The 10,272-nt window shown below is 45.2% G+C and overlaps 1 protein-coding gene across 1 annotated transcript; it reads right to left on the bottom strand.

Annotated features, from left to right (window-relative positions):
* Positions 1-464: 464 nt before the first annotated feature.
* LOC119471841 (capping protein inhibiting regulator of actin dynamics-like) lies at positions 465-6,595 on the bottom strand. Its single transcript, XM_037739953.1, is given in 5 exon segments — positions 465-2,653; positions 2,655-3,316; positions 3,319-3,423; positions 3,426-4,347; positions 6,575-6,595. Coding segments are annotated over 5 exon segments (3,171 nt in total). The 3' UTR covers positions 465-1,192.
* Between the last annotated feature and the right edge of the window lie 3,677 nt (positions 6,596-10,272).

The following is a 10,272-nucleotide window of genomic DNA, read 5'->3' as shown; positions in this document are numbered from 1 at the left end:
CCAGGACAGGTCCAACCAGGCTGATGACAGCCAAGCCCAGAAATAGAAGATTGTTCTTTTCTTTTCCTACTGGAATGTTCCTTACCAAACAGTTTCCTCTACATTAGATGTTTGCACTTCTTACGTTTAATGGGATCCTGTGATTAACTGGCACAACAGCCAAATGATGCTAGCAACTTTGGTTTTGAATTGCTACATAATGTACTATTTTGTAGTTATACGCTATACAAAACACACTAGAAATCAAGTGCTCCTATAACAAAAAACCCATCTGACTAAATCACTGACTTTGCTGTTTTTTTTTTTTTTTTCCTAACTTTGTTCATTTTCAATCTTCATAGCAAATGTATTTTTTGTTTCATGGCCTGAAGAGGTAATTTTTGTCAGAAAGAAGCTAACATTAACGTGTGCTGGGCACTGTCTGATAGCTTGGTTCTAAGTCCAAGGAAGTTGCCCTTACTATATTAAATTAAAATGTTCTCTAGGAGCCAGTTGGGCCAAATGCTTCACATGTCCTTAAGGAGGGTATTGGAATAATGGCGCCTCACACTGCGAACCCACAGTGCGGTAACGGTGTGAATGGATGTGCCTTCTGTGTTACAGCTCCAGAGTAGGGAAAACTCATGAAAACTAACATGGGCACAGTTGGGAGCCAGAATGTTCCTTGTGATTCCCAGTTACTCACTGCATTCAGGAGAATGGGCATTCTTGCTTTTAGCTATATATGATCCTTTCGCCACTACTGCAGAAAGGATAAACATGCCCAAACATAGGGTAGAGTAAATGTTTTGGACAAAGAAAATTAGTGCATAGAATCAAAGAAACCATTACATAAGGTTGGCAAAAGCACATGTTGTGAATGGTGTGTGGGTGAGAGTGTGTGCAAGGCCATGGAATGGGAATGGCAGGCTCTCATGAGCAGTTCTAAGATTAGAGATTTTGCTTCATGTGGTTCTGTGGATGGAATTTTCTCTTGAGAACTAGGAGGAGCTCAAGGCACCAGGACCTAGGGTTGTATAAATCCACTCTTTATAATGAAAACCACCAGTTCAGTTTCTCAACATTATTTTAGAGCCTATAAAACATGCTTCTTTTCCCTAGCTTGATTTCGTTACTCCATATAAAAAATAAATTAAAAAAAGAGCAAGAGAGGAGCCAATAACTGGCAGTAGGGATGGGCGAGAGTCACTCTTTACTTAATGATCTGTGGGCAGTCGCTCCAAGCCTTTGCTTTCCTTTTGGCCAAAGCCAGCCATGCTGGTTCTGTTGACACATGGGCAGCATTCGGGGTGGAGAACCTCTTGGTGACTTCTTTCACCAGTGGTGCTGGGGGAGCCGAATCAGAGATCTCCACTGTCACAGATGTAGGAAGCGTGTTGGCCTTTTTCAGCTGTTCTCTGCGCTAAAGCCTGGACACTGCAGTCTCGGGCCTCTGGTCTTCCGATGGAGCAGACTTGTGCAGGGAACCTGCTCTGCTGACACTGCTGCTTCCAGGCTGCGGGCTGACATCGACATTTTCTTTGGAGAACTTTTCCGGCTGTCTGGCCTCTCTGGCTTGCCTCCTCTCCTCCCATGTCGCCTGCTGCTCCCGAAACCTCTTTTGCTTTTGCAGAGCTAATGTTATCCACAGCGGCTGCGCAGTTTCCACTTTCTCGGTAAGTTTCGAGCCATCTAAAGAGTGACTGCTCTGAAGCATCGGCTTTTCTTTCCTCCCGGCCTCGGGTGTTTGGGAAGGTTTCACTTGTTGAGCAGCAGGCAGAGGTGGGGAAGCAGGTTTCCTCTTTGTCGCCTCTTCCTCCTCGTCCCTCTTCTGTCCCTTTCTTTCCTTGGGGTCTGGGGGCAAGGGTGGCCAGCGATCACTGCTCTTCTGGCCCTCCTTGGACAGCTCACTTGGCTCTGGGTCTGGCCTCCCCGCTCTGCCAGACAGCAGCTCTACCAAGTAGGGCCTGCTCAGTTTGGAAAGTGGGGATGCCGGTGGGGTCTGACTGGTGGGCTTGGGAGCCAGTGCTGGCTTCTGTGCCAGTGGCATTTTGTTTGTCGCCTTGTCGTGCTCTGGAGCCGGGCTCTGGCTGCTAGCCAGTGGGGGCTCAGGCTGGGCCACAGGAGGAGAGCGGCTGATGGGAGGTTCAGCGGAGTCCCTTAGGATGCAGGGGGCTTGCTTCCGCTCCTGGGGAAGGGATGGGCCATGCTTGAGGGACACACCCTCCGTCTCTTTCTCTCCACCGGAGCTCCTCACTGCGGGTGGCTCTGCATCCACACTGTCTCTGGTGCTGCTGTGCCTCTTCTTTTTCTTCTGTTCCGCCTGCTGGTCGCAGTTGAAGCGCAAGGAGTAGTTGGTCCTTCTCAGTTTTATTCCAAACGGGGAGGTTTTTTCCTCCCCACCTGGCATCACAGGGTCTGGCTTTGCTATCACGTTTGTGGTCTCGCTGTCCGATGAGGTCGCGGACTCTGTGTGGGCCACGACTTTCTGCGGAGGGTAAGGAAGGCTTGGGACAAGGAAAGACGGGAGGTCTTTGGCAAATTTGCATCCCTCGGTGGTGTCTGCGGGCTCCCGGTGCAACTCCGACTTCTCCGGACCCTTCCCGAGCTCGCGAACACCAGCAGGAGGAGGCTGGGGGGCTGTCTCTTCGCCGGGTCCCAGCAGGGTTTTTTTTCCGAATGCCTTCCGCTTCCATGTTCTGTCTGGAGGTCTCCGTGCCACCATCGGAGAATTTCTGCCAGGCAGGCTTAATAGAGAACTTTGCATTGACTGGCGGGGTCTTCCGGAGGTTTCCGCGGGAATCACACCGGCCCCTGGGAGTGGGCTCCTCTCCGGGCATCGATGGTTCCCTCTCGCTGCTGCGCGGGTCATTCTCTGCGTTCTTCAGGATTCTGGACCGAATGGAAGCCCATTCTGCGAGCGCAGCCGCGCTGCTGGGAGGCTCCTGCGGGGGCTTGGCCTTCCCGCTGCCCGTCCGAGCGTCGCCGGGGCCTCGGGGAGGGTTCTCCGCAGCGGGGGTGTCCGCGTGCCTCTTCTCCTCCGACAAGCCCAGGAGCGACTTGCAGGCGGTGTCCTTGATCTGGCTTAGGTTGACAGCCGGGCCGCAGAGCTGCGCGCCAGTGACCAGAATGGCTGTGTGGGGGACACTCAGGGACGAGGGCAGGACGTGCGCAGCCGGGCTGGCTTTGGGGGCCTTTGGTTCCTGGGGGGCAGCGGTGAGCCCCGTGTCCTTTGCGGCCGTCACGGGGCTCAGGTTGACTTTGGGGAAGAGAATCTGCTTCCCCCCTGAGGACACCTGGAACGTGTAGGGCCGGGGCATGCTCTGCCTCTCGTCCACTCCTGCCGACGCAGCTCCTCCACCTTGCGGCCTTGTTCAGGGACGGCTGCTTCTTTCCTCTCTTCCACGGTCCCCTCTGGTTTCGGAGGAGGCTCCGTGTCCCCTTTTCTCTCTCTTCCTCCGGCCCAGGATGATCAGGCCCCTGGACATCCCCGCTCCTTTCCTGCTGCTGCTCTCTTGCCCGCTCGGCCTCTGGGTTCTGCTCCTCGCAGATGCTTGGGTCCTCGGAGTGCTCTCTTTGTCCTTCGGGTTTCGGGTGTTCCTGTTCTTCTGGGCTCTCCTCAAAGTTGTTCAGAAGTGCGCTCAGCTGGCACCTTTCGTCCTCCAGGTGCGCCTGGCCCTGCTCCTCCTCCCCTTCCTCCTCCTCTTCCAGATCCTCCTCTGCCGGGCCCTGCCGGGCCTCCCTGAGCTCCGCCGCCGCCTCGGGCGGCCCCTGCACCTCCTCCTGCTGTTCCAGCTCTTCCCTTCGCTCGGCCTCCTCGTCTTCTTGCCGTCTGAGCTTCTCCGCGTGCCTTCCTTCCTCCTCCTCCTGCCGCCTCTGCTCCTCCAGCCTGGTGTCCCCCTGCAGCCGCCGCCTCTCCTCGGCCTGGGCCTGCGGACGCCTCTGCTCCTCCTGGGCCTCCAGGCGCTCACGCTCCTCCGGCTCCCTCCGCTCGACGTCCTCCCAACTTGGCGCTTCCAGGCTCCGGCGCCGCTGCTCTTTCCGCGGCGCCCTTTCCGCCTCTAGCGGCGGCTCCTGCCCCTCGCCCTCCTCCTCCAAGAGCTCCTGCCTTCTGTTCTCTTCCCAAAGCCTCCTCTCCAGCGCCTGCAGCCGCTGCTCCTCCAGGCGTCTCTCCTCGGCGGTTTCCGCCTTTTGCCGCTTGTGCTTGGCCTCCAGTTCTCGCCAGTAGTCTTCTTGGCGTCTTCTCTCCTCCTCGGAATCCAGCGGATTGGGTTCCTCTTCGTGCCACGCTGGCTTGTCCTCGCCTGGGTGTCCGTTCTGATCCAGGGAGGGCCGACTCTCAAGGCCCCCTTGCTCATGCTGTGGATCCTAGCATTGGGAAGGGAAACACAATTAGCTTGTTGCTTTCTCCACCCACAGCTGTTCCTCTTCGACTTTCACTCTTTAGGAGAAAGCACGACGGTTCTATGAGAAGCCTTCTGGGAGTCTGATCTTTTTTCTGTAACTGGCTGAGAGTCTCTAATAAAGAAATTTCATTTTCAGCATGTTGGCCACCATGAGTCTTCTCCTTGATTGCCATTTCCAAAATGGAATGTGTGAACAACACCAAGTTCAAATGGAACCTAATTAGGCATAAGGTAACTAACAATGCATGGTGCATCCCAGGTTAGTTTACTCAGTTCTGGAGTGTAAGAAAATGTGGAAGAGCAACATCTAACAACCCTAGACCAAAACTGTCTCATACTGTTGTATTTTAATATCAAACATGTCTACGGTGGGTCTTCTGAGCTACTTCTCATTCTCAAAGATCAGAATCACCATATCTGTAAAGTAAGAAGACAGAGTCCCTCTAAAGTTTGGCAACATAAGACACAGAGTGTCTAAAAATAGCCAAAAATGTGTTGCAGTGGCAATTGCATTCTGACTGATAGTAATATTCTTTTGTTGATATATTGCTTATAGTAAAGAGAATATGCTGCTTATAGTAAAGAGAATATCTTTTGGTGGGGTAATTTTGTCTTGGTATGAATAAACACAGAGTGATCCAAAGTGACTTCCTCTGCATATTTCCTTTCTGCAAACTTCATTAACCATTCCTTGCTACTCTGCTGAATGCTGTCAGCAGAGAGAGGAAAGAGAATTTTAATACCATACAATGCTTTACTTCAGAATTTTAAGCTCCCACAGTTGATGCTTTTGGTTTTTCTCTCTGAAATGTTTAATATTTTTGTTTCCAATGTAGAATTTTATGTGTAAGTGGAGTCTACACTGACCAGCTAGTTTAGATTCAGTCAAGATTTGCCTGTAGCTCTCTGTAACTTTCCTTTGTAGTTGACTATATCCCAAGCATGATGATTTAAAATAGAAGCTAGTCTGAGCAATATTTTAAATGTCATAGTTAGAACTATGTTCAGAGATGAAAAGATGCATGTGGAAAGTTCAAAGAATACATACTTGTGATGGCTCCATTCCTTTGTCCATTCATACTCATCATTTCTTTTACATAAGTAGGTTTTTCTTTTATCACCCACGTGTGGTATAACAGAACTCCTTCTATTGGGCATCATTGCTCCATTGGCTTAAAACACATTTAGAGTTACAAGTGTTTTACTGAATAAACACAAGACAATTCTCAGTATTTTCCCAAGTAAGATACCTGCACATTGATGACTTCTAAAATATCAACAATTGTAATAAAATAGTATGACTGACAATGAGACTTTGGTTATAAAGAAGGACTATTGTCGAAGTTTTTAGCTTATGCGCAGTCTGTTTTTTAAAAGCAAACGGGTCAAGATAGTTTTATATGTAATTTTTACTTCAATTAACAAAAGTTCAAAAAACTTTTTTTAGATTTGCCTGTAGCTCTCTGTAACTTTCTGTAAAAAGCAAACTGCATGTGCAAGAAATTATAAGCTATTTCTTACTTCTCAGGAGATAATCCTGTAAATAGAAGTGTGGTATATTCTTTGAAAACAAACTACCCAGAGTGGAAATAAATAGTGTAAATTATGTGGCTTTTGAATACTGATAGGTATAATACAATATCATGGAATCAATCTTTAATTGGTGCTAAGATACAAAACAAGCATTTGAACTGTGTTTGTCATGTATTTCTTGAGTTATTACCGTATTAATCAAATTTTAAAACATAGAAGAAAACTACACAAGGAATCAGTTGTGGATTCACAGAACAAGACTGCCTTGAATCATCTCATGCTTAAAAACATCAATGATGGTCCAGTAGAAAAGGCATAAGCTCTATCATTCTGATTTGTTGCTTTATGGATTGTCTAGATTTAAGAAAATGGTGCAAATTAAATTTAAAGGTATGTCTGGTCTGTAGCTATAATGTAGATAACACAAACAATTGAGAAAATATTCTTCTGGTGCTTGAAAATTATCTTATTCAATGAAGAATTTGCTTAGGGTAATTCATAAAGAGGTAATGCTCCAAAGCATGTATTTATTGTTTCATTTACAGATTTTTTATCTTACTTGTTAACATAAATAAAAGTATCAATAAATATTCGAGTCTGAACTATATTTAGAGAGTCAGTTATTAAACGTCTACTGCATGGAGCATAGTTCTCACCCGAACTTGGAAGGTTCCCATGGCTAGTTCTACTGCCCTTATACTTCAGAGTCTGTGTCAAGGCTGGAATCAGGAGGCACACACAGAGGAGTGTGCAGTGGCAACTGTAGCAGGAAAATGAAGCTACACAGTTGGAGAAATCTCTTAAAAATATCTTTCTGTATTTTATAAATTTTCTGTAATATGTAGCACTTTTGGTTGAAAGTATGTTTTAATTTTTAAAGAAATAAAAGAGATTGCAATTGGATGACATGAGTATAGCTGGAAATGTTAAAGTCTGACATTTGAGAAGGATGTGTGTGCACACAGGTAGTGTACAGGCATGGGTATGGAAGTACAAAAAAGGGTGCACGTATCTATACAGAATACATGTAAGCATTCAGAATTACATGTTTGAGAGCTTCATTACAAAGGTTTCTCCTGCACATGGACAATTATACATTCAGCTGTGCAAAGTGTTTTTGCAAAATCTGAAACTTACTTATTTCTATAGGTAAAAGTTTGCCTCGATGCACAGAGCTCTTTTAACCCCAGGCAGGGTTGATTACTAAAAGTGTAACTATTTCTCTTTATGATCTTAGCTTTTAACAAAGTAAACATTAAGGCAACTAGAGGTTGATGAATTTGCCAGGGGTAAGTCTCCAATTAAAGATTTTTCATTACTCAGAATACTTTATGTATATATATATATATTCAGTCAAATGATCCATACTGGGTTCTGGGTCTAGGTGAGGGTGGGGAAATAAAGAGGGCAGCACTTTGATGAGCCATCAGACTGGATGAATGCCTTCTTTTCAAATCTTAATACTTTCTAGGAGTATAATTCTCAGTTATAAGCTGTCATCCAAGGGATTATTTTACACTGCTAGTGCTTAGCACCAGGAGCTCTCTCACCAAAGCCTCCGCGGTTCTCAAGGCCTAACTGTTTGCCTGATCTAATGTAGAAAGAGACCGTTTAAACTTAATTCTCTTAGAATCTTGAAAGCTTTCCAGTGGAGGAAGCTTTTCAAAGAAAACATAGTAGGAGGCTTTTCACATCTTGCTAAGATTAATTTCTCTCCATTCTCTATGTTAATTCCCTTTGAATCTGGAGATGAGTTTATCTGTTCAACACTACCACATTTAGCACCTGTTATATGGTAGGAATTTACACAACATTTACTGTGTGGCTCTAGTTACTTACTGCTGCATAACCCACAACCCTGACACTGAGTAATTTAGAATAAGTTTTATTATCATCTCTCATAGTTATTGAGGATTGAGGGAGCTCAGGTGGTCAGTTCTCTTTAGAGAACTCATATGTTTGCAGTCAGATGGCACCTGGGGCTGGCTGAAGGCTCAATCAGGCTTGAATCCAGGATGGTTTCCTTACTCCCAGATCTAGTGCCCCTGTGTTCCTTGTTCTCTTTCCTTCTTTCCACATGGTCTCTCGTCTTCCAAGGGCTTCTTCACATGGCTTGCTCTTCTGACAGCATGGTGGCCTTAGGATAGTCATACTTTTTACCTGCTGTTTGACTTCCAAGAGAAAAAAGAGTAAAACTGATGGATCAGTTAAAGGCTATACCTAAAACTGACAGTGTCATTTTGGCAATATTCTTTTGATCAAAGCAGTCACAGGATAGGCTCTATCTTTTGATGGGAGAATGACAAAACTATATTGCAGAAGAGCATTGTTATGGGAAATTTTATTTTGGCTATCTTTGTAGGATATAATATGCTTTATTTAGTATCTCAGGGATGGAGACCAGCAGGTCTATTCCCTTTCCATATTCTATAGCATGTTTCCAAATCCTTAAAGCCACAGGATGTCTTCCCTATTTCTGCCTTTCTCTTCTTTGTTTCTCTTCCACAAAAATTTGCTGAGTTCTCGCAAAGACATAGTTTCTCTATTACAGTCACATAATTGAACTCAGATATTGGTATCAGTTGTTATATGTTGTTTTCATGCAAAAAAAAAAAAAACTATATTCCAACGCCTTCCTCCTCTTTTTTTAGTCAAAAATTTATGGCTAAGATAGAATTGAAGAAGTAATACAGGAATAAATCCTTTGTTGTTCAGAAGTTAATCCCCATACGACATAATTTTGGCTAAATAAATACTAAAAAACATTATTCATCTCTTTATTTACTTATGGCTCTGGCACTGTGTAGTAACTGGAAACACAATGGTGTACAAAACAGACATGATCCCTGTTACAGGATGAATTATGTCTCCCAAAATATGGATGATTCCCAGAAATCAAAATGTGACCTTACTCAGAAAATGAGTCAGTGCACATGTAATTAGTTAAAATGGACTAAGGCCTATTAGTGTGGACCTTAATCTCATATGACTGGCATCCTTATAAAAAGGGGAAGTTTGGACACAGACATGCACAGAGGGAAGGCTATATGAAGAGACATAAAGAGAAGGACAGACATCTACAAATCAAGGAGAGAGGCCTGGGAACATATCCTTCCCTCACAGCCCTTAGAAGAAACTGACTCGGACAGTACCTTGACTTCAGATATCGAGCCTTCAGGAATATGAGACAATAACTTTCTGTTGTTGGAACAACTCATTTTGTGAGTATTTGGTTACAGTAGCCCTAGCAAATGACTACAGTCCCCATTCTCACAAAGCTTTTGAGTCAGACATTAATTAAATAATTTCAAATAAAAATTGAGCTAGGAAATATGAAAGGAAAAAATAAAATTCTATGACAGCAGAAGGCAGAGGAGTCTTTCCTAGGCTTGTGGCTCACAGAAAGTTCCCATAAAGAAGTGTATTTGAGGCCAGGCGCGTGGCTCACACACCACCCAATACGTTGGAGGCTGAGATGGGTAGATTACTTGAGGTCAGGGGTTCAAGACCAGCCTGGCCAAAATGGTGAACCCTCATCTCTACTGCAAATACAAAAATTAGCCAGCCATGGTGGCTTGCATCTGTAATCCTAGCTACTTGGTAGGCCGAGGCAGGAGAAACACTTGAACCTGAAAGGCGGAGGTTGCAGTGAGCAAGATCGTGCCACTGCACTCCAGCCTGGGCAACAGAGCAAGACTCCATCTCAAAAAAAAGAAAAAAGAAAAAGAAGTGAGGTTTGACCTGAGAGGTGAAGAGTGGTAAGAAGTAACTTGAAGACAAACGTGTCCTGGTTTGGGACATGAAGGGGGGTATTATGGGGGCAGCATGTGGCAAAAACCTCTGTCATGTGACAGCATGATGCAATTGAGAAGCAAAAAGAAGGGCAGTGTGCTGTTAGCACAAATACGCCGAAAGAGCTGTGCTCATGTGAGCCTCGTTAAGATATTTTTCAGTATCATAGATCAATGAAAATCCCTCAAGCATTTTCAGTTGGAGGTAATGTGATCATATCTAAATTTAAAGAAGATCATTCATACTGCTTTTGGGAAAACAAGTTGGAAAGGATGAAGACCGGAGGAAGACCTGGACTCAAGGGAAACAAGGAAGGAGGCTTGTACAGGTGGGAAAGAATGCTGGCTCAATCCAGAAAAGGGCCAGAAATAAGGTACAGAAATGGATGCTTTTGAGACATACTTAGAAAGAAAAAAAAGGGTAAGACTTGCTGATGGCAGAAGTCGGAGATGATTATTGCTATTTCTTATTGCCTTCAGTCAGTTTGAAAAATTAGAAGACCCATTTTGAGGGAGAAGCTCATTGATTTTATATTACTCATGTTTTCTTTGCATTGGAGAGG

This window comes from Cebus imitator, unplaced genomic scaffold (genome assembly GCF_001604975.1).
Source record: "Cebus imitator isolate Cc_AM_T3 unplaced genomic scaffold, Cebus_imitator-1.0 Scaffold76, whole genome shotgun sequence".
Taxonomy (NCBI): domain Eukaryota; kingdom Metazoa; phylum Chordata; class Mammalia; order Primates; family Cebidae; genus Cebus; species Cebus imitator.
Note: the sequence above shows the minus strand (reverse complement) of the source record. Positions and strands in the feature narration are given on the sequence as shown.